This window comes from Plectropomus leopardus, chromosome 11 (genome assembly GCF_026936395.1).
Source record: "Plectropomus leopardus strain MGB_pleo_1.0 chromosome 11, ASM2693639v1, whole genome shotgun sequence".
NCBI lineage: Eukaryota > Metazoa > Chordata > Actinopteri > Perciformes > Serranidae > Plectropomus > Plectropomus leopardus.
In genome coordinates, this window is record NC_142186.1 from 25770328 (window position 1) to 25793366 (window position 23039).

Consider the following 23039-nt stretch of genomic DNA (forward strand, 5'->3'; position numbering starts at 1 on the left):
CCCACCCAATCCAGCACTAGCCAATTACCATCATCATCATCCTGTGAGCGCCATTGCCAATACAATTACCCCCTCCTCTCCGCAAAACACTCTCTGACAACTGACCTGTACCTTCAGCTCGACTAATAGCCAGAGCTAAAGCAAGCAAGGATTTGTGGTCAGTGTTTTTCTGCCTGTGGTGAAGGTGAGGATTCAAGTAACATGGATGTCTAAGCACAATCTATATTATCTAAGCAAAACACCAGTGATGGCACTCAGAAATAAAGAAATGATGAATTCTTTGCAGCAGCTATTGTATTGCTTTGCAACAATAAATATCCCCTTTGCAGGCAATAAAGTTAAAACGCATTACAAAAATATTGCAGAAACAGGTGAAAGTTTTTTAGAAGTCAGCACATTTAAATATCTGCAATGAGGTCAGTGACTCACTTCTGGAAACCTCCCAGTTGGCTCAGCAGCATTAGAGCCAATTAATTGGACAGTATCTTCACGCGTGTTGCAGTATCAACCTGCGAGCCAACTCAACGTCAGCACTGACATATATACTGTAAATCTGCCACACTCAGTGTCAAAAGGTCAGGCCCATTCATTGTCTGTTTCACATGGTAGGAGAACTAAACACACAATAAGCTTAATAAAGCTTTCTTTAAATTCTTTATTTATGTGTGATTATTAATAGTTGTTTCCCAAATAAAGGCCTGGTAACCACTTAAATTTTCCACTGTTTCAGTAGGAAACTCAGTGATCTTTCCTTATCATATTTCAAGATAGTCACAAGGTTTCTCATTAATTTGAGATAATTATAATAATTATTATTAGATACTAACACAGTTTTGAATAAAATTCTCATTATTTTGGAAGTAAGTCATTATTTCAGAGAACATTTCCCATTATTCTGAGAAAGTCTCTCATTTTTTAAAGTTTTTTAAAGTCTCATTATTTTGAGGTAGGTATTATTTTGCGATACTCACTCAATATATTGAAAAAAGTTTGTCATCATTTTACGAGTGGTTCTCGTTATCTTGAGAAAAGCCATTTAAAAAAAGTTCATTTTAAAACTTTATTTTGACATGCTAATTATTTTCATATCTCGTTTTTTGAAATGTTTTCAGAAGAAAAAGCCCTGATGAAATCATATGCATCTCACCGCCAGTGACTGGAGAAATTGGTATGTTGAACAGGAAAACATTTTACAAAAAGAAAAATCCAATCTCAGCCCAAACAATGCCTCAGTGGGACACAACTCAGATCTTGAGACTGAAAGAGAGAGGGAAAGAGGAAGGGAGTTGTTCCTAGATAAATATCTGGTAATGGGTTATAATGACGCTTAATGACAGACAAGAGCTTCCTACTGAACACGAGGGAAGAGAGGAACAAACAAGTGTTGACAACAATCTTTACAATTGTGTCCACCATCTTGAGAGGCCTCAGGTTGTGACGTAGATGATAAAGCTAACAGCACTTTGGGCCCTTGTTCACATTTCTGCACCCATCGTCCAGAGAGAGAAAGTCAGCAGCACTTTTAGGCTTTCACTAAAATCTCTCACATAACTGGATAAAAAAATACATCTATGAATTGTAAAGTCCTTCATTTAACACAGATTCCACCAACATCTTCAATCCACATTCAACACTAAGGTAAGAAATGCTGTACTTATTATACTAATACAACATTTTTGTTTTTATTGAGTTAATAGTATTGCTATAGTATTTTGATTACTTATCATTGCATTTGGATTCCTGATGTAAGCTGTCATATATTCTTCTATAACTGATTAAGAAGTAAAGATATATATCTATGGAAAATTATTGATCTTCATTTTCTATGAGCAATTTTGTTTGCATAACATCATTTAACAATAGACCTGTTATCCATTGGGTTGAAGATTAAGTATGTTAAAGGGTAGGCTCGTTATTTTCAACCACGACCGCTATTTTCCTGCGTTTTTGTGGCTAAGTTATTAACGGGAACAACAATTTTTAAAACAAGTCCGATACTGAGTGAGAGGGCCACGGCTTACAGGTGAAAGAAGCTACAATGTAACCACTTAGGGACCAATTACTTGTCAATTTGCATCCATTAAAAGTGCTTGTTTTAAGACTATGTGTTCTTTTACAGGAATAAGAAAGAAGGAGCTGCATGCAAAATCCCTTTTGGCCATTCGACAAAGAAATTAAAACTAACCATGACGACTAAGATGGAAACGCTTGATCCTTCAGCTCTAGCAGACGTGGCTTCTACCGTCACCTACGACCCTAAATCTGAGACAGTGATCTTACCAGAAGGGGTCGTCTCAGTGGCGGGCATCACAGTGATGACGGGGGGTGTTGAGCTTTCCTGTGGATCCTGCATGATGGCGTTTGGTTTTTGGGGAACTCTCATCGGCTTCAGTTGTATCTCTGTGGGGCTGTGGGACCAGCTGACCCAGTCTAAAGGTGGAACCTCTCACTTACTGGGACTTGGACTTGTGATTCTGGCCCTCAGCTTCGTGACGGTGGGGAGCGTGGTGGCGTTTTACCTGCTGACGAGGAAGAAGAGAGAGATGACAAGAGAGGAGAGAGAGGATGGAAAAGAAGTTCTTGTAGAGAGTGGGAGGGTGATTAAAAAAGTCACGGTGTAAAGAATTAGCGACAGAATATCAGAGAAATCTATGACAAGTTTGCATAAAATTTTGTATGGACCTTTCTGTAAATAATAGACAGCCATATTGGGCAGGAAACACATTGTAATCTTTTAAAAAGTCCCTGCTTTTCCCTTTATCATATGATCTAAATTATGTAGAAATGCAATTCCTGTTTTCATAAGAAAATATCCCCTCCATTTTATGATACTCTCTACTTCCCCTCCTCTACATTTTAAAAGAAACTATTCTTTTTACTGCAGTATATCTCATATATATCTATTTTAACTCACTTAGTTTGATTATCAAGATTTTACGTACAAAACATATGATCAACCTGTATGTTTTGTTTTGTATAATTTATTGGATTGTTATAGATTAAACTACATAGTAGTATATAAAGTGGTTAAATATAATACTCTGAAAGGGGCAATTCTGCTGCATGATAAATATGTTTTGGGTTTTTTTTACCCACAATGCCTATATTTTCTTTAATCTCACAACTGGTAATTTGACATGTACTATTTAGGCAGATTGTATAAAGTATGTTATAAATGGACTACATGTAAAATGTGTCCCATTTGTGTTAAGATAAGATAAGATAAGATAAGATAAGATAAGATAAGATAATCCTTTATTAGTCCCACAGTGGGGAAATTTCCAACATTGCAGCAGCAAAGGGATAGCAAAATAGCAAGATAATACTGTGCAAAATAAACTATATTAATAAATAAATAAGTACAAAAATGTGCAGGATGAAGATGAAGATTAAGGTAGGCCGACTGTAAAAATGAACCATTACAGCAATAGTTAAGCAAATTTGACTTGTTGTGGTAGGATAAGCACAAACAACTAATACCTGGTCAGTCAAATCAAACTTTATTGGTAGAACACATTTAAAATAACCACAGTTGACCAAAGTGCTTTACGGTCATAAAATACAAAAACAGAGACAAACTCAAGTGTCCCAGTGAGACTGATGGTGTGATAGAGTGATGGTGAAATTCTAAAAGGGACAAATCATTCACACATCATTTACACATTTCTATTAGCTATGTTGGCCCTCATGCCTTTAAGAAATACAGAATCACTTGAAACCATCTTGTGATTGGATCATTCCAGCCGCACTACAGCTGTGCGTGACTTGAATGTAGGCTTGTAATGGACACTTTCCTACTTCTTATTGTACTTTCGTCGTCCTTGTTCCGACCATACTTATCCTCGAGCTCGACCTTCACTGTGATCCCAGCTGCACACCTGTGACGTTTTGTGAGCCTGGGACGTAAAGTGTGTAGTAAAAAGATGTAGCATGATTTAGGGTCAGCTTTAATTTCATTTCTTCTTAAAACGTGTTGAAGAAAAATGACAAAAAAATCAACCTTGTATCTTGTACCTTTCCGACATCTTACCTCTTACGTTTGTTCCTTTTGCTCAGACCACGTCTATCTACAATCTTTGCGCTCAATGTGATCTCAACTGCACACCTGAAAATTTTTGTGACTGCATCTTGAGCAGTTGTGACACTATTGCTTTGACAAAATCTACTACAATAGGTGAATCAAGGTCCACATTTTGCCACGATGATAAACACAGACTTACTAAAATAGCCTACCATACCCCCTGCGGCTGGTTAAGACGTCCCTATAGAAAGTACAAACCACATTAATCAATTCAGTAAACAAATTTATAGCGCCCACGAGAGTGATGTTAAGGGCAAAAAAACCCAAACAACACATAATAATTAGCTCAACAGTTAATTGTCATGCAACAAATTAACTTCAGACAGCTAGTATAAGAGTTAGTTTGTTTACTAAACTGATCGCAGAAAGAATAAATAACTTTAATAGGCTATCTCAAATTAGTTGGATAACTACAGATAATGGTTCAACAAGGGCCCTTAACTGTGAAGGTAACGATTGCAACTTGTGCTGTGTTTCACTGGAAATTGTGTTTAAACCATTTAAAGTTGTGTACAGAAAGTCGGTAACTCTTAGTTCTCCGAAAATTTCAGCTTATGTCATAAATACCACATCAGGGAGGCGTTCTTATGAACACAGTAAACACGACTCCATTTGAACGCAGCATTGTATTTCAGCTAAACCACTGCTGGCAGAATAACCTTTTCTTCTTTTGTTACACTTTGTAAGCAGCTATAAAAGTATTATGTTGCTAATGAAGTGACCCTGTAACTCTTTCAAACCTGGATTGACATCAGTTTTCTTTTGCTGCATTCAGACACCTTTCACAAACATTTAAATCTTTTAAACCCAAGCTTTTTTGTTTATTTTGTAAAAAAAAAAATAGGAAAAAAAAGACAATGAGCAAATTGCAAGAAATTAGCAAAAGGTGACCAAAAGAAAACAAAGAGAGAGTGAGAGACAGACAGAGAATTATAAGATTTTTTTAAAGGGAAAAGTGCCCAGGCAACTATATTTATAATAATTATAAATTGACGTTCAAAATTATGTCACAGTTTTTTTCTCTCCCTTTTTTAGCACTTCTTTACCTTTATTTGTTTTCATTTTTTCATTTTTCTTTTTGCTAATTTTTAGGTGTTTTTCTTGTAACTAATTTCTTGCTTTTTTGGGTTGTTTCTCGATCTCGATGCTTATTGCCTTCTTCCCATGTTTTTGAAAGAAATTAGGCCAATTCACTCAGGTTTCAAAAGGCTAATGTAAATACTTGTCAGGATGGATGTGGAAGATGTTGTAGGCCTATGTTTTGAAGTGAATTCATGCAGAAAGGGGAATATAAAGAGTTAAGGTCAGAAAAGTAGCATTATATCTTTAAAGGGCTTTTAAGTTCAGGTCAACAGAACAGAAACCAACAACATCAACAGAAATCAAAAGAACGCAGCGAGAGGGAGGACATCGAGGGGGAAATGTGTTAGTACCTCCATCTGCTGGAATAAACATGAACTGTACTTCATCCAGTGACGTTCCTCACTGTGATTTAAAGTACCTGTTGTTTCCTGCTGTCCCTCACTGTGTGAAATAGTGTGTTGACCTTTGTCCAAGCTGTTTTCAGAGTGATTATTTTACAGCATATTTTTGTGTAATAAAAACAAAAACGGTTCTGCAATGATGTCCTCATAAAAAGACTTCTCCTTTGCCTTTTAACTTGACACCTGAATAACCTTTAACAGTGATACTCAATTTACAGCTTACAGTCCAAATCTGGCCCGCTATCCCCCGATCTCACTCCAGATGATAACAATAGTGAATTTGAAAATAAATTCACAATAAAAATTAAGTGATTCACACTGAAAACTGTTTATGTACTTTTACATAAATTACATACAGTACATAAGGTGCCAGAGTGCATAAAAACACATCAATAGAGCATGTTTTTCCACACAACCCTGACAGATGTCCTAGCTAAGCTCCTAATGTCCTAAAATTTGAGAAAGGTCCTAAAATCCAAGGAATGTCCTAGAATCTTAGAGACGTCCTAAAATCCTAGAAACATGCCGAAAACATCCTAAAATTCTAAAAACATCCTTAAATTTTAGTAATGACCTAAAATCCTAGAGCCCTCTTAAAATCCATGTGTGCTCAAATCCTACAAACATTCAAATATTCTAGAAATGTCCCTAAATCCTAGAAATGTGCTAAAATCCTAAAAATGTACCACAATCTTAGAAAAATACTAAAATTCTATAAATATTGTTAATCCAGAAACGTCCTAAAATCATAGAATTGTCCTAAAATCCCAGAAATGACTGGCCCCTGGCATCTGTGACAATGCAAAGGTGGCCCCCAAGCAAGGCAAGTTGAGCATCTCTGACCTACAAAAACTGTCCACAAAACAAACATTGTATCTTTATGTACTATTGTTATCATTTGGTGAGATGATTGGAAAGAGACTAGCCGGTTCTCAGGTATGTGAAGTATTTTGACAGGTATTAGGCTCTTTAGTGCATTACTCAGGTCACCTGACAGCCCTTTGCAACCTCCTTGGTCACGTGTCATCGTTCAAGTTTCAGGAAACTTTTTTTTCCCCCTGTGAAAACAAAACTGCAGATGTCCCGCCTCCTCTCCCCGCCTATTGGCTACGCTGAAAAGTACAGCTCCCTGATTGGCTGAGGTAAGGACATGTCTGCGCACGTCAGAATCAAACAACACCTCCTTCTTTAAACTCGTTTATGTGTAATTGATATCGTCCCCGAAGAAAAAACGACTGGAGTTTCAGTGTTTTTCGGGGAAGTTAAATGAAAGTTACGGAAGATACATCCGTTTAAGGTGAGTTTGTCAAACGGCCGCTGAACCGCGCGACCACTCGGCTCGTTTTCTTTAGTCAAATTACAACTTTGTAAAGTTGCTGGCAGAGATCTCTCAAGGTGTCCACTGTCAGTCATGTTACTTATTTATACAGTATGGCAATTCAGCTGTGTCAATCTTAAAGGCTTTTTATTCCGCTAAACTAACCGAAGAGGCGACGAAAATAACCTGTCGCTGTTCGCGTGCTGTCATGTTTGTGTGTTTACATTTAACCGTTTGAATTTCTGTGTGCTATTTGTGGCGCTATTACACACACGCACACACACACATACACACACACACACACACTGCACACAGTCTGTCTACATATTACATAATCCTCATTAGAGATACATAAATATTTTACATAACGTTCCCCAACATCTTCAGGTTAAATGCTAAAGAGCTTATAAAGCACATCAGCGACTCTAAAGCCTAAAAGTATTGTAAGCATGGGCGGATTAGGAGACGATGGGCCCCTGGGTACAGATGTGTAAAAGGCCCCACCACCTCTCTTACACAGGAGCAAAACTCTCTCTCTCTCTCACACACACACACACACACAATCAAAAATACCCCCCAACAGTTCAGTATATTCTGTCTACATAAGACAAATTAATGAAAGGATTTCTCCCAACTGAGAAGCTGAATCAAGGGAGTGTTGGGCATTTTTGCTTGAAATTACTAATACATGATACACCTAACTTGTGTTTGCCTTTGAGAATGGCGACTTAAAAGAGAAATCCATCCAGGCGTCCAACTACATCTGTCTGTAAGCCTGACAGATGTGTTTCTGATCCGATCTGAGATAGATGTCTTTAGTTTAAAAAAAAACAGCCCTTGAAATTTGAATATCACCCCTACTGAGCAGATCCTCTGTTTTTTATCTGCTGTTAAACTACGTTACTCACAGATTATAAAAACAGAAAACCACATGACCAAGTTCAACCATTTATCAGCTGATGGTAATTTGCTGGAGAAAGAAAGGGGGAAAATGCATGTCTGAGCTTGCACATTGCACAAAACAGTTTTGCAATTAAACTTAGCTGCACTGTAGGAGAGATTGTTATTATATATGATTATATTTTCCTCGTTTTCTTCCCCAGGATGGACTCTAAAACACCCCCTGACATCAAATAAACTTCATAGTAAAGAAACAAGCAGAATGGAGTCTAAGATGATGCTGACCCTGTCGAGGACAACCGAAACATAATGTTGTGAGGGATGGGTGGTGCTGGTGTCAGCAGAAATGTTAGAAAGCCAGATAAACTAGTTATAGTGGTTGGTAAGGAAGTTTAGTTAGAGGAGCAACAGAATTGGTGTACAGAGTTTAAAAAATTTACCTTCAGTGTTGATTTGGAAAACCCGTTTTGACAGTTAACAACAGATACAAGTAATTGGAAAATGGAGTACAGTGAGAGAGTGCTGTGTGGGACAGGGGAGGTGGAGCTGGACCCCAACATTGTGAGCGAAGAGGCAGGGAAGCTTTACTCAGAGCTACAGGTAAAGCAGCTCTCTGAATTGTTTTTCCCGTCTTTACCATTATTGTTTTCATTTTTTCTGATTGGTTTCTCACTACTTCTTTGCCCCATCACAGACTGTCATTGAGACCCATGGTGAAGGTGTGGTGGAGTCACTGGTACCCATATTTGTGTGGGTCCTGGAGGGGCTGGCCAGCTGCAAAGCCCAGCTGAGGGACAAGGAGGAAGAGGTGGAGAGGGACAAGGCTGAGTGGGAAGAACTGCTGGAGAGATATCAAGCAGAGAAAGCACTCAGGAAAGAGAGTCAGGAGGTCTGGATTCATGGAGTCGTGTTGATGTAGTGTGGTGCAGTATACCGTGATTTAGGTTATCAGGGTTCCTGCGGATCCTTAAAACGTCTTAAAAGTTATTAAGTTCATTAATCTAAAACAGGCATGTCAAACCGGTCCACAGGGGGGCCGGTGTGGCTGCAGGTTTTGTTTCCAACCAAGTAGCAGCACACCAGACTTGACTCATTTAATCAACTGATCTCCGTCTTCAGACAGTTGATTGGTCAAACTGTGTGCTCTTGGTTGGTTGGCACAAAAACCTGCAGCCACACCGGCCCCCCTGTGGACCAGTTTGACATGCCTGATCTAAAAGATAAGGCCTTAATTGGTATTAAATTGACTTAACGTGATATTTCAAAGGTTTTAAAAATGCCCAGACATGGGAAGCGGGATTTTATGACTAGTTTTATTCTGACAGTGCATAGTGAAATCTCAAAATAATTGGTAACATCTATTTTTTCGTTAAATATCCAAGCAGTGGAATCCCACATGCAAAGTGAAAAACACAAATTCGCTAAAAAAACGTCCAGAATCGCCAGATATTTCCCACTTCTGTTGGTAAACCAAATAGATACTTTTAAAATAATGTCACATGTGCATTGTCTTCAGTGTGTTTCACTGGATAAAGGGCTGTTTTTGTAAAAACATTTGACGTAGATAATCTAAAGTTATCTAAAGTCTTAAACTGAATTCCGAGTGGAATTTAAAAAAAAGTCTTAAATCTACTTTGGCTTATGCTGCAGGGACCCTGGTAATGTGTGTTTAAAAGCTGTGTGTGCTCAGAGGTGTTAAAGCAATTTGTTTTCCTCAGAGGTATCTGGAGCTGGACGACCAAATTGAACAAGAGAGGAGAGCCATGAGGGGGAGGGAAAAGGAGAGAGAGCGGCGGGAAAGAGAGCTCGAGAAGGTAGCAAGAGGGCAAGCTGATCAGTGTGAGTATTTAAATATATGATGATGATAGAGAGCATATCAGCATCTAGAGCTACAGTGGTTTGTAAAGTCTGAGTGGCATCGAATCAGGAGACTAATTCTAAAGCTACATGTGATGTTTTCTTGCAGTGGCGGCTTTAGAAGAGCAGAAGGCAAATCTGAGTAGAGAGCTGAGCACACTGAGGAACACACACAACAAGGTCAGATACGGCTGCTCAGTCTCTCGTATCACAACACAGTGACTTCTTAAACACCCTGTTACAATATATTTAGGCTGCACGATTAATTGAATATTAATTGCGATCACAATTTTGTCTTCCCATTATTAAACGATGGACTGCGATATTAATGTTTAAAATGTGCGCTCTGCTCATAAACACTGTTTTCATTTGGTTGCATAGTGTAACAGCATATTTATTTTTTAGTTAGCCTATATTTTGGGCAGAATTTTATTTATATTTTGCCTTTAGGACATGCACTAAATTCAGGTAGAGAAGAATGTTATTTTAAATCTTTTTTTTTATTTAATTGATGTTATTTAGCATGAATATAGCACACCTTTAAAATTATATCGGTGCTCTGTTGATTTAATTTTGGGGGGAAAAAAAGGAACCATTTTATTTATAGTTTGCTATGAGGAGATGCACTGTGAATAAGTTGTATTTTAATGAAAATATTTGTACATGAACAGGAATGTCGCACAACATGGAAGTAAACGCAGTGCTGCATTTTTGTGCAATAAAAGTATTTGAGTATTTTAAATATTACCTGTTTTTTTTTGTCATTTCTCTGGTTCTAAAATGTCACTGATGTTCTCCCCTCTAGCTGACTCACACATATCGGGAACTTCTGGAAAAGAGAAAGGACTCTGAAAGAGATTCTCCTTTAAGGTTGTTCTTATTCAGCTCTCATTTATCTATAACTCATTTCTTATGCTTTGGATAGTGTTGCACACAGGAGGGATATAGGCATTCACAGGCTGCAGTGGGCTGTAAAGTGTTAAGAAAGAATCGCACATCGATACTGTTTGTTTGGGTGACTTTGCTGTACGTTGTGACACTGATTGTTGTGTTTAGGAATCATGTGCGTCCCAAGAACGCTGAATTTCCATCCAACCCAGCCTTATCAGAATCCAGTGTGAACGAAAAGGTGAACATATTCTCGCTGTACACCTGTAACTTTATTTTGAGCAATTTTAATGTACAGTTTTGGCAGAGAAATAGCTGTTATTTACACCCCTTTTTTCTGCAGATCATTCAGAGACCACATTCACATTCTGGCCCCCCCTGTTTAGAAGATCTAGTAGCCATGGAAAAAAAGGTGATTGACATTGCAGTAAAGCCCCCCGCAGATCAGTTTATCAGTGACATCATAAGCTCTACTCCCGAGCTGAGGCAGTTTCACGGCAGCATGGATGAAAGGTAATAATCTTAAACCATGAAATACTTTTTGTCAGCCGGAGATTTCAGTGAAAAGTAATTCACGTGTATCTGCCGTTTTTTACTCTTTCATTTGCATCTTCTACAGCACCTCGGTCAGACCGAATGCCAAAGAGCTGCCGAGAGGGACCAGCGTGCAGGACGAGATGAGGGAGGTGGAGGAGAAGGAGTGCAAAGAAGAAGAGGTGCTAGAGGAAGAGAGGCTGGAAAAAGACGAGGAGGAAGAGGAGGAGGAGGAAGATGATAGTATGGAGTGGGAGCTGCGCAACAATGACTCGGTGTTCTCTGAGCTGTCAGAGCTGAGTCGGGATTATGTGGAGAGTGTAGACCAAGGGGCCAGCGTCAGAGGTAAATCCACACATTCATACATCTTTTTCACAAACGGAGTTGATGTTGTTACTCTTCATCTTGACCAGAGGTTTAATTTATGTTTACAAAACGCCAACTGGCCAGGAATTAGCCAGTTATCATTTTTCAGTACCAAACAAAGCCTGTATTGAGCAGCACTGAAGCACAGAGTAAATGATCACAGACATCAGTGTGTGAGGATATTTTTACCCTCAGTTAAAAAGGTCTCTCTGTTAGTTTCAGCTTTACTTCCTTTTTGTCATTTTACCTCATTCTATATAGTTTTCTTCTTGGATTTTAATGAAGAGTAAATAATTTATCATCATCATTTAAATCAACACCAGTTTGACGTATTCTTCTCTCTGCGTTCTCTGTCTGCTAAAACATTTTAGTTTTTTTTTTTCTCCGTGCAGGCAGTACAGACCAGTTTGAGGAGATTCTTTCTCAGTACGAGGAACTGAAAGTCACCCAGTGAGTCCTATATTTAATTTCTCTGACCCGTGTGTCGGGGTTTTCCAAACTCTTGGTTTTCCTGTGTCAGTACAAACAAATAGATTAGACAAAAAATATTACAGCCACAAATTTGTTGTTGTTTGTAGCCGCTTAATGGGATATCATCACAATACTTAAGTCAAGATACAATATTATTATGATTTTAATCATGTGTTAATGTGCTGAGTATTGCAGTAACATATATTGCAATTCATTGCCTTTTTTTCAACTGCAAATTTTGTCTCTTCACTTTCTCTTTTTTTTTTGTAGCAAAATGTATCTGTTGAACTGAATTTTATTCTAGTGGGCTACCAGAGTTTCTTTTTTATTAGTAATATTAATCATTTCTATAATTAACTAACCTATACTTGGCGTCCATGTATTGATTTGATATTGCCATGTAAAAATATCATGACACCATGCTTTATTCATTTTCCGCCACCTTTACGCTTTACCAGAGTGATAGTCTGTATTTTCTTAAGTTAATTATCTTTTGCTCTGTTTTTTCTTTTTTCAGTGAGTTGGTAGAAGCTGCCCGTAAGGCTTTGATAAATCGAGTAGTCGAGCTCACTGATGACCGTTCATCTCTCAAACTGGAGGTGACCTCTCTTGAGGAAACAGTCTCACGACTGGATGGGCGAATGAAGGAGAGGGACGAGGAAATTAAGAGGTGTTGAAGATGTTTTCCCATTATAATGTCTGTTAATTGTCAGTCTCTTTTGAAAAAAAAATCACATTATTGTTTTTATTACAATTGTAGTATATAATATACTAAATACTAAATGCTGCTACAGTCATTTTGTTCTCTATATGCTTTATTTTTTTAGACTTCGAAAGGAACTGGAAGTATGCCAATCTGAGGATCCTGATGTAAGGAGACAAAGCTCATTTTCAATTTGTATCTGCTGTATCATGCAGCAACAGTAGCACTGCATTTTATAATAAAACTAAATAATTTCTCAGTGTTAATTTTGATTTATGAAACAGATGCATATGCCCAATTAAATGTCATACGTCTTTCCGTTCAGGCCTCTCTACCCGCATCCATGCGCCACTTCTCTCGTTCTGAAATGGCTCGTGTGGTCATGGAGAAAAACCAGTACAAGCAGCGTCTCTTTGAGCTGCAGGAGGCTGTAAGACGGAGTCAGACACTCAGGTGACTTTGCTTTTGAATCAGCATAGTTGAATATATTTTATGCTTTCATTTTTTTTAAATCTGATTCCTGTTCCAATACAGAATTTAATGTAATTTAATGTGGTTAAAACAATAAAAGTTGTGTTTTAGATTTTTTTTTTTAAATATCCAACCCTGATTTTGTATTTTTTTTCTTCTTTTTTTATAGAGCAACAAAGGAGGAGAGGTTAACAGAGGAAAAAAGGTCTAGTGTTTGGAGAAAGTAAGTGTTTGTCTAATTATATTACACTGCATAACCATCCCCCTCTCTGTAAAAACTGCAGTACAGTTTATGTCCTCATAACACAAAATGCTGGCTGATGCAGCTTCGGTTAGTTATTTCGGATAGTTTGCCAAATGGTGCTTGTGCTCCTGTGTGCCAGAGGCGGTAAATCTGCCTTATGATACTGAAATACTGTAATTATGGATTACTTTGAAGATCCCCTCCACTCAAATATATGTTTTTCTTACGTTTATGTCCCTTAAAACGTCTGACCTTGACTAGACTGACTTCTGTCTGAAAGTTTGTCACAAGAGAGGCGTTTTCTCATTCCTTTACTGAGTGGGGAGATGTTTGTGTTCTTCTCCCTGAGATTCAAATGTACACTGGGCAAGCTAGATTACGTAAACGTTACAAGTTAGAAAGCAAATCGTTGTCTATACAAATGCCGGCGAAGAACAGATGTGCTGACAGCGCCTTTCCAGAGTTTTGTTTTTAACTTTTTGTATCAGAAAATAATGTCAAATAAATCGTAGCAAAGTATTTTTTACATACCAAGAGGGGAACTTTGAAGCAGACCAATAACGTGTGAAACAATATGATATTTAAGAAGAACAATAGGGAAAAAACACGAGTTTGATAGGTTGCATTGACCGTCTGGTGATGCAGCAACATGTAGTCAATAAACACATTAAAATATCAAATACAAAAGCAGTGGAAATGTAGCTATGTAGCGAGCACATTCTTCAATAGTCACAGGGATAATTACCTTTTCAGGTTCAATTTTGTTTTAGATGTACTTGAATACATGGCATTAAAGAGAGTCAATTCGGTCATTTATGGTCCGTTCAAGTATTAGTATTTAGTATTTTGTTGTGTTTTGTTTTTGTTTTTTCTCACTCCAGGTTCAACCGTTTGTTTGGCCTGACCAGAGGACCTTTAATTCCACCTCCTTCTTCTGCATTTGCCCTGCCAACCTCTCCGTCACTCACTCGCTCTCCTCTGGAGTCTCCACCAGCTCAGACTCATGCTGAGTAAGCGAGTGTTTCTGTCCATGTCACTCTTGGATGTGCTTTGTCATTATTTCCATTATTTTTGTCGAATCATTACAAAACACTCGTTTGAGCTGATTAATAATCAGTAGGAGCGTTCCCTCTAGATCTGCTTCTCCTGCTGTTCTCTCCCCTCGTGTCAGGAGGAGAGAACTCTACAAAGAAATTCGCTCCCACATTTGGGGATCACTTGGAAAACGGCAGATACACGGCTGGAGCACACCTCTGGCAAACACACAGGTAGTAGAAACGTGCACATAGAAACACAGAAATGCTACAGTCTGAGGGGGAATATATTAAAGAGTACACGATTAAAAATGGGTGTGGCGATTAGGGTACTGCAGGCATAAGTTGGGGTTTTTTTTGTGGGCCAACTTGAAAGTTAGCATCGCCATTGGATTTTGGATTATGTGGAAAATAATATCTGTGGCAAATAAATGTTTATGATACTTTTATGTTTTGTTCAGATAAACTTCACAAATACACACCACTTTTGAGATTTTTGAAGCATACTAACTGCTGTCCCCAGAAGTAAAAAGCTAATTGTAAATAAACTACACAATGTTTGCATGACTTAAATGTTGCTGTAGACATAAAAGCTTCAAAAATCACCATTGGTGTATTTCCTGTCATATTCTGAACTGTAGAACAAAACATGAAAATGTCTCTAAGGGATACTTTGCAAATTTTGTGGGTAGTATTTGTTACGTTAAACTTCCCTCTATCTTACCAGAACAAAAATGTCTCAAGCAGTGCACTAAACATATTTTAGTGCACTGTTTAGCTGTAATACAAGTTTGTGAACAGGAAGTGGGCAGCATACTGCTTGCTGTATTCTTCAAACTAAGACAAAACAAAGCAGTGCTGATGAAATGTGAACAAAGATTTTGTTTTTAATGTATTTTCTATTTCTCGCCCCAAATCTTTCTATTAACATTTTTTAGTTTACTGTTTAACTGTGATATGAGATTGTGCTTTACCAGCCGGCCAACATATTAATTTTGGGTGGGCAACTCGCTGTCACGCACCAGTAGGAGGGTTTATTTGTCTGGTGCGGCGCACTGCATTCTGGTAGTTATGGATTTTCCACCTCTCTGGCAAATGCCAGTCTTTTTTGTATGTTTTCTCTGCTTGTGTAGCACCAATTTTGAAAGTATTTGCATTTTTCTACTGCATAGACAGCCCAGATTTGTGAAAAGACCATCTTTATAGCAGTGAACCACTTCTTTAACCTTGTCTTAAGTGAGCCGGAAGTGGAAAAGCGCCAACTCATTTCCACGTGTCATCACTCAGTCCTGCAGCACTTTAAACTCCCTGGCTTTTATGAGACGCAGTTGTGCTTTTTCATTACCATACAGCATTTATTTGATCTAAACCAGTAAAAAACAATCTTGCCTTCTTTACACAAAGAGTATTCAGGCGTGTACATTTCCACTATCTTAACAATATCCTGCTGGTTATCTGTCATCATCGCAGGAATCCCAGGAACCTGTCCCCGAGCCGAAGGAGGTGCCTGTTCTAATGCAGCTCAGACTGCTGGATCAAAGAGACTCCACAGCTAAGGTAGATCTTTTCACTGCCAAACTCTTAACGCAAGAAGTAAGCAGCATTTACATCAAACCAGGGTTCCTGCGGATCCTTAAAAAGTCTAAAAAGGCATTATTATTATAAAAAAGGCATTATTCTCTAATCCATCTTATTCTCTAATCCATCTTTTGTGTACATACTATTCTATTACTTAATTATTATTATGTGTACATACCTTATTTCCTCTATGTACATACTTATTTTATTAATTATTTATTGTTATTTGTTATTGTTATTTTCTTTGTTACATTTCACTTTTCTTTTTTCATGCTGCTGTAACATTTGGAATTTCCCCCAATGGGGGATCAATAAAGGAATATTCTATTCAATTAAATTAATTCATCTAAAAATAAGGCTGAAATTAAACTTCCAAGTTTTATAAAATGCTCATACATGGGAAGCATTTTATGAATAGTTTTTTTCTGACGCCGCATAGTGAAATCTCAAAATAATTGGTCACATCTATTTTTTTATTAAATGATTAAATAAATGCTGGGAATCTCATATGCAGAGTAAAAAACACAAAATTCCCAAGAAAAACAGCCAGAAACGGCAGATGTTTCCCACTTCTGTTGGTAAATCAAATAGATACTTTTATACTTTTATTCTTTTATACTTTTAATGAAACACGTTCATTGTCTTTTACTGTAAAGATGTTTTTTTGTTTTTTTAAAAAACATTTGGCATAGATAATCTAAAGTTTTCACTGGACAAAAATGTTTTTTGTCACAATAAACATTTAAGCAAAATAAAATTGTCCTTAAATTTTGGTCATTTGGTCTTAAACTGTGGCATTAAAAAAAAAGTCTCAGAAAGTGTTAAATCTACCTAGCCTTAGGCTGCAGGAACCCTGCATATTTCCGGTGCATTTAAACTTATTTTTCTCCTCAGCTGAACTGTGCGGTTGCAGTCACACCTGAGATCTCAGGAGAGGCCACAGTAAGTCTGTCATTATCGTGGTTAAAAACAACTGTAGTCATACTCTAATCACCATGTACAATGTCACCCAACCGTAACTAACACTGCCCGTGGAGAAGTTGTTTCACGCCACTCATCTGTCCAAACTCCATATCTGCCCCTCTCTGCCAGTGCTCTGTGTGGGTGGTTTCTGGGCCTGCCTCCTGCAGTGATATTACAGTGATTGACCCAGCACGGTCCAACACAGTACTGGATCAGTTCAGCCTCCCTCCCACAGCTCCGGCCCTCTGCCTCTGTGCTGTACCTCCCATAGGTCAGTGCCAGTACAGTGGGCGGCAACAGCTGCCTACAGACAACTTATCTAATGTGTACTGTACTTTTATTATCCCCTCATACTTTACTGACAGCTAGAAACACAAAATCAACACTGCTCGTTTCATTTCCTCCCTGGTCTTGTTCTGTCAGGTGACACTGCAGGAACTGTGTGGATTGGGACTCAGGAAGGAAGGTAGTGTGTGCTGAACAAACAGCTCGCTCCAATAAATAACACTTTCTCTGAGGAAAATTCATGTCAGCAACTCTCTGCCTCTGATCTCCCTTTTCTTTCTCCCGCTGTCTCTGTCTCACAGTATATTGATACACTCAGCCTCTGCTGGCAGGAGGCGCTGTCTGCAGTCTGTCTCTCTCTCAGAAGGTGTTCACTCGCTCGTGTGAGTTCTTTTTGCTCTGTGTTTAAAATATTCGTATTCATATATAAATATAAGCATGCAATTATGTTATGTTGTGGCATTGAGTTATTTTCATATCTTCATCCACAAATCTTTTTTAAAAAAAAGCTATGTTTTGGTGATTAAATCTGACAGGTATTCCGAGGGTCAAGTCATAGCCGGTTTAGCTGATGGGACTTTAGCATTTTTCTCACACAGTTCAGGTAACATCTCTTTGTTTCCTCTTTGTTGAAAAATTTTGCTGTCAGTTAATCTCCTTAATTTGCATTCTTCTAATAATGTAGAGGGCAGCTTCTTTGTTTTTATTTTTTGAGTTGTTTTTTTTTAATATCATACTGTAGCTTCCAACTACTGTTCTTTAAGTAATCAAATTTGAACTTTCAAATTTTGGTTTGGGTAAAGTATGTATGTATGTTGTAACGTCAAAATGCAATTTTCCCAAGCCCTGTTAAAAACATTTTTCTGCATGACCTAATGTAGGTTTCTGCATGGTGACATAGCCACATATAAACCCCAGAGCTGCTGAATGTACCTTTTTGTGAGTGTGCTGTTGACAAGTGTGTAGGTTTAGTTTCAACATATGGGGGACATTTTGAGCAATTTCCTACATTCTGATAAATTTTTATGCTCCAAATGTTGCCATTTCTGCATCCGTTTATGGTGTAATTGTCTTTTATTTTGTTTTGTTTGATATTTTATAACATAAAATACATATTTTTAACTAACCGATCGAGGCAGAGGTAGACCAGTAATTCTACAAGGTAGAATTGCTGTTTTTGTCAAAGGAGCTGGATGTTATAAAGTTATAAAGGTATAAGTTATAAAGGGCTGTCTGACAGAAAGGTAAAGTAGTGATAAACATACGCTGATTGTAGATGATTACCTCATAAAACCCTACTTATAAAAAAATCAAGTTAACCCGAAATAACCCTTAACCCCAACTTCCGTCGCTGCTTTTGTGGGCCGTTCCATTTAAAAAACCTGGAAAAGCACGTCGACTTTTAATCTTTAGTGACTTAAATAATAAAACAGTAAGTGCTGTTATTGACAGGTGGCTGGAATCTACAGTCGCACTCGGTGATGCCTCTTGGATCGAACCCTGTGCAGCCCATTCGCTGCTGCCTTGCAAAAGGTGGCCGCTTGTGGGTGGGATATTGGAACAAAGTCCATGTTGTTGACATTGACAGCAAGAAGGTTGAGGTAAGAAATTATGGAGGCGCCAAAATTGTTTGTGTCTCATGTTTACAGACATCTTTGAACTCACTGAATCTCCTTATCTGACCGTACAGCAAACGTTCTCAGTCTCTGAGCGCAGCGAGCAGCAGGTTCGCTTCCTGTGTGCTGGTGGAAGTGGTGTGTGGACGTCCTGCCGACTCGACCCAATCCTCAGACTGTTTGACTGGTCCTCAGGACGGCCGCTACAGGAAGTCGATTTTACCGCTCTGGTCACTAAAACATTAGGTATTTTTTCTTTATTTCAAATCATTTTAAATGTGAAAAGAATACATTGGAATATACTGGAATCTACAGTTTTTGCAGTATAGTTAAAAATAGTGTAGTTATTTTCTATAATGTTAGCAGGCACAGTTTAAGCTCATAACAGCACTACTCACACCAGTCATTAGCTGGACACTTTGAAATCTTGTTGTTTTTAGTATGCTATGTTTTCCTGTTCTTAATTTTGTCACTGAGATATGGTATTTGTTAATATATCACACGTTAAGGAGATTTATATTTTTGCAGCCCTTGCGGCTTCAAGTTTCCCTGTGGGTGTGTGGCAGCAACTCATATTAGAACTGACAAAAGGTCTACCTGCTAAAGACAAAGCAGTTATCGGTAGAGCCGGGGGAATACAAATACTGGATATATATCATGTCTTTATGCCTTATCTGAATTCAACAAACCGTGTTAATTTTTTGTTTATTTCGTGTCCGACAGCTTCGTTCCTGCAGCTCAGCTAACATGCTCCTGTCTCCCTCTGCAGGCCAATCCTTCCTGACACTCGCTCCTCTGCAGATCTCGTCTCTCATAGTCATCTCGGGCCGTCTGTGGGTGGGCACGGGAGGTGGTGCCATTTTCTCCATCCCATTATCCATAAGTGAGTCTTATTCACTCTGACGAATAAATGCTTGAATCTTATATTGTCAGAAATGTGCTCCATTTTGTATTAACTGTATCAATGACCATCAACAGCATCAGAGGATGTTTCCATCCCATATTGCTCCATTTCATCCGCCCAGCTGTGTTACCATGGACATAGACAAGCTGTCAGGTTCATCATCGCTGCTCCTGGTAAGAATCGGATCATTTTTGAACTGAACATACTAAACATTTTCAACAGCTTGTTCATTCAGGGAGATCCTTGCATGGTGTAGTGGTCCTGCAGTAACCGTGAGATCTTCTTTGTCCCGCAGCTTGTTTGATCGTCTCTCCCGGTTGCAGCACTGTCACTACCTCTCAGCTTATCCTCAGTGGAGGAGAGGGCTATATTAACTTCAGAATTGGTGAGTAAAGGGAAAATATTATTGTGGTGTCACATTGTTGATACTTGTCTGATACATTGGATCAGCGCTTCTTAGTGTACGGTGCATTTGTTGACAGTTCAGTCCCGCGGCTCCCAACATTTTTCCCTTTCTATCATTGAGTAAAGTGATGACCCCTAACTAAGTGACATATTTTATGGATATTTCATATTATACTAAAAGCATAATAATAACAGTACAGAGAAACTTATAAACCATACAATTTACCCAAATTGTGAATATGATAACTGCAGGAAATTTGTGTAGAACAAGCAAAATTAAAATTATTTCTTGTTAATATTTCATATACTTAATAGGCTTCTTTTTTTTTTGTTGACAAATTCAGTGTTTTCGTCTCCAACGCTTGACCATGGTTCTAATAGCATTTTGGCAAATCATATAATCAAAAGATTTTAAAAGATAACAGACAAAAAAATAACAATTTGCTGTATAAAACCGAGGAATTAAAAGACAATTTAAAGGAAATTAGAAGGCAAGTCATATCAGTAAAGGCTCTTCAATAAACGTATGCTTTAAGAGTGGACTTAAAAGAGACCACTGACTCGTCCAACCTGATTTTCTTGGGAAGATCGTTCGGCATATACGGTGCTAAGAGGTCAGAGATTTAGCTGGGAGAGAGGCCATGAAGAGCATTAAAAGTGACCAGTAAAATCTTAAATTCTATTTTTAAAACATACTGGGAAACAATTTAAAGAGGCTGAAACTGGAATGATGTGATCATGTCTCACTTTTTTAATGGACACGGCTCTGTAGCAGAGTTAAGGCTCTGTGAGTTCTTATCCTGTGAGTTTTATTTAAATTTTACATCTTAAATAAAGATCTGAACCTTAAAAATAGACATTTTTGGCCCCCAGTAGCTCACCTAGTACAGTGGGCACCCCATGTACAAAGACTCGATTCCACCCTTGGCCCTTTGCTGCATGTCGTCCCCTCTCTCTCTCCAATTTCCATGCTCAGCCGTCCTGCCCAAGAGAGGTCAAAAAAGCCCTAAAAAAACTTTAAGTAGTCATTTTAAAAAATGATAATTTTATTTTGTTTTCTTGCAGAAATTAAGTGCTGAGATTTAGTCCTACTGTATATTTTCTAACAACCCTTAAAATCAAGGCCTCACGACCCCCCATGAAGCTTTGGCGACCCCTGGTGGTAGTTGGGAGCGCCAGTCGTTGGGAACCTGCAGTTAAGTCAGTTCTTTCTTTATGAAATGCTTGACTGAGCCGTCTGTTTTTTTTTTTAGGAGACGATGCAAATGAGGGATCAGTTGAGTTGTCCCAAGCTACACCTCAGCGGTCTGAACGCAGTCACATGATCATCTGGCAGAATCCCACCCCCTCTGTTCCCAGCCCCGCGCTCTGACATCCATCACCTCCTCGTTCTGCCCCGTTGGAGTGAAATAAAGACACAACAGGCATGTACTGTACACCAGCAAAGCTAGAGACAACATTGAAACGGCGCTTTCATGGAACTGAAGGTACCAGCGTCTCAGTGCGGCAGCATTAAACGCATCCTTGTAAAAATACATGTTTCACCTTATTTACCTCGTTCAGTTTCTGCATCTATCTTTTGACTGGATTATCTTGGTGGATGCTGACGCCTTACTGTGTCCCTTCATCTGATTGTATATAATTTCTGTTGAACTGGTCAATCACTGCCTGATTGTCAAAAGTTCATTTTTCCTTTTGCACTAACATGTAATTTCCCTGACATACAGCTCTGTGATGCATTTTTCTACCAGACCATTCATTCATTCACAAACTCATTCCAGCCGGAGGGCACCAGGTTTTTCTGTCCTACATCTGTTGATCATAAAGTTTAATGTAATAATGTGGCTGCTGTAGAAGCTGCTGTGTACATATTTTGTTGTTAACTGTGAACTGGAACAGGTATTAATCTTCTCTCAGCGTGACGACAATCAGACACCTCTTATCTCCTGATGCTGCAGAGATCAGGTATAACTTCTTTAAATGTGATTGTGTTGCTTTTTTTTAAATTTCTTTTCAAATTCTACCCCTCCGCATTACATGTGGTGTAATTACAAACTGCACATTTTAAATGTGTGATATCCCATCTTCTAAATGAATTATTTCAGTGCTTGCCATTAGAAATTATTTATTTTCTCAATGAGTTCTTTGCCTTTAATGTGTTTTGACGTCTTAATTTGTTTTATGTTTTAATTTGATTTCAGTATCTTCTGTGTTATAAGGGAGATGAATTCTTTAAAATGTCCTATGCAGTATTTATATGCACTCATGTTGATGTCACAGCATCTCCTTAATCCTTCTTGGGAAGAAAATTAAGACTTGGGTATTTCTGACTCAGCCTTGTGCAAACATGATTGTTGTCATTAAAAATGTCTTCAATGGTTACTGTGGTAACTTTCATTCTGAGTGGTTTTGCTGTGATCCACTGCAGCAACACAAACCATTAGTGTTGTATTCAAGACCACCTAAACTGAGACTAACAGGACCAAAACTATAGAGTATCGAGAACAAAATCAAACCAAGACCAGATCACTGAGCCCCACGCTGCGTGACAATAAAATGTGGAATATGCAATCTATAGGTACTTCTGAAATTGATCTGAAAGAGCCACATTCCCATAAAAAAACACCATACAAAAGAAATGGAGATTCCTCTATATTCACCATTTTTAAAGCCAAACTGTATATAACTGTATATGTATAGATGCACCATGATAAATGTCTTGATAAAATAATCAAAATGCATTGCAGAGTTGAACTTTATGTAAATGCATTTTCTTTGTTTTCCATGAGTAAATGCAAACAATCATAAAATATTCAATACTCCTTTCTTGAAAGGGCAATTTTGAGATGCCTCTGCAATTGTAGTCTTAACTGGGCTTGAAATAAAATCCTGAGTCCTCTCTGTTCGAGAGGTTCAAGACAGTAAAAATGTAGTGGA

The 23039-nt window shown here is 38.2% G+C and overlaps 2 protein-coding genes across 4 annotated transcripts; both read left to right on the top strand.

The window, feature by feature from the left end:
- Window positions 1-1298: 1298 nt before the first annotated feature.
- LOC121946377 (uncharacterized) lies at window positions 1299-5690 on the top strand. The gene is made up of 2 exons (XM_042490945.2): window positions 1299-1638; window positions 2120-5690. The coding sequence occupies exon 2, from the start codon at window positions 2187-2189 to the stop codon at window positions 2619-2621; it is 435 nt and encodes a 144-aa protein (XP_042346879.2). The 5' UTR covers window positions 1299-1638; window positions 2120-2186; the 3' UTR covers window positions 2622-5690.
- A 1037-nt stretch (window positions 5691-6727) lies between these two features.
- LOC121945764 (C-Jun-amino-terminal kinase-interacting protein 4) lies at window positions 6728-22484 on the top strand. 3 transcript variants are annotated; one of them, XM_088084423.1, is made up of 28 exons: window positions 6728-6862; window positions 7987-8383; window positions 8478-8672; window positions 9502-9622; window positions 9750-9820; window positions 10446-10510; window positions 10697-10769; window positions 10872-11041; window positions 11148-11407; window positions 11821-11878; window positions 12417-12569; window positions 12727-12769; window positions 12928-13055; window positions 13243-13296; window positions 14199-14327; window positions 14438-14585; window positions 15822-15908; window positions 16824-16871; window positions 17022-17163; window positions 17316-17358; window positions 17480-17560; window positions 17714-17781; window positions 18630-18778; window positions 18868-19039; window positions 19563-19676; window positions 19772-19870; window positions 19993-20082; window positions 21356-22484. In XM_088084423.1, exons 2-28 carry the CDS (start codon window positions 8285-8287, stop codon window positions 21472-21474), a joined length of 2979 nt encoding a protein of 992 aa, XP_087940549.1. In that variant the 5' UTR covers window positions 6728-6862; window positions 7987-8284; the 3' UTR covers window positions 21475-22484. The 3 variants fall into 3 exon arrangements, with proteins under 3 accessions (XP_087940549.1, XP_042346027.2, XP_042346028.2); XM_042490093.2 differs by having other exon boundaries at window positions 14453-14585; XM_042490094.2 differs by having other exon boundaries at window positions 14489-14585.
- The last annotated feature ends 555 nt before the right edge of the window (window positions 22485-23039 follow it).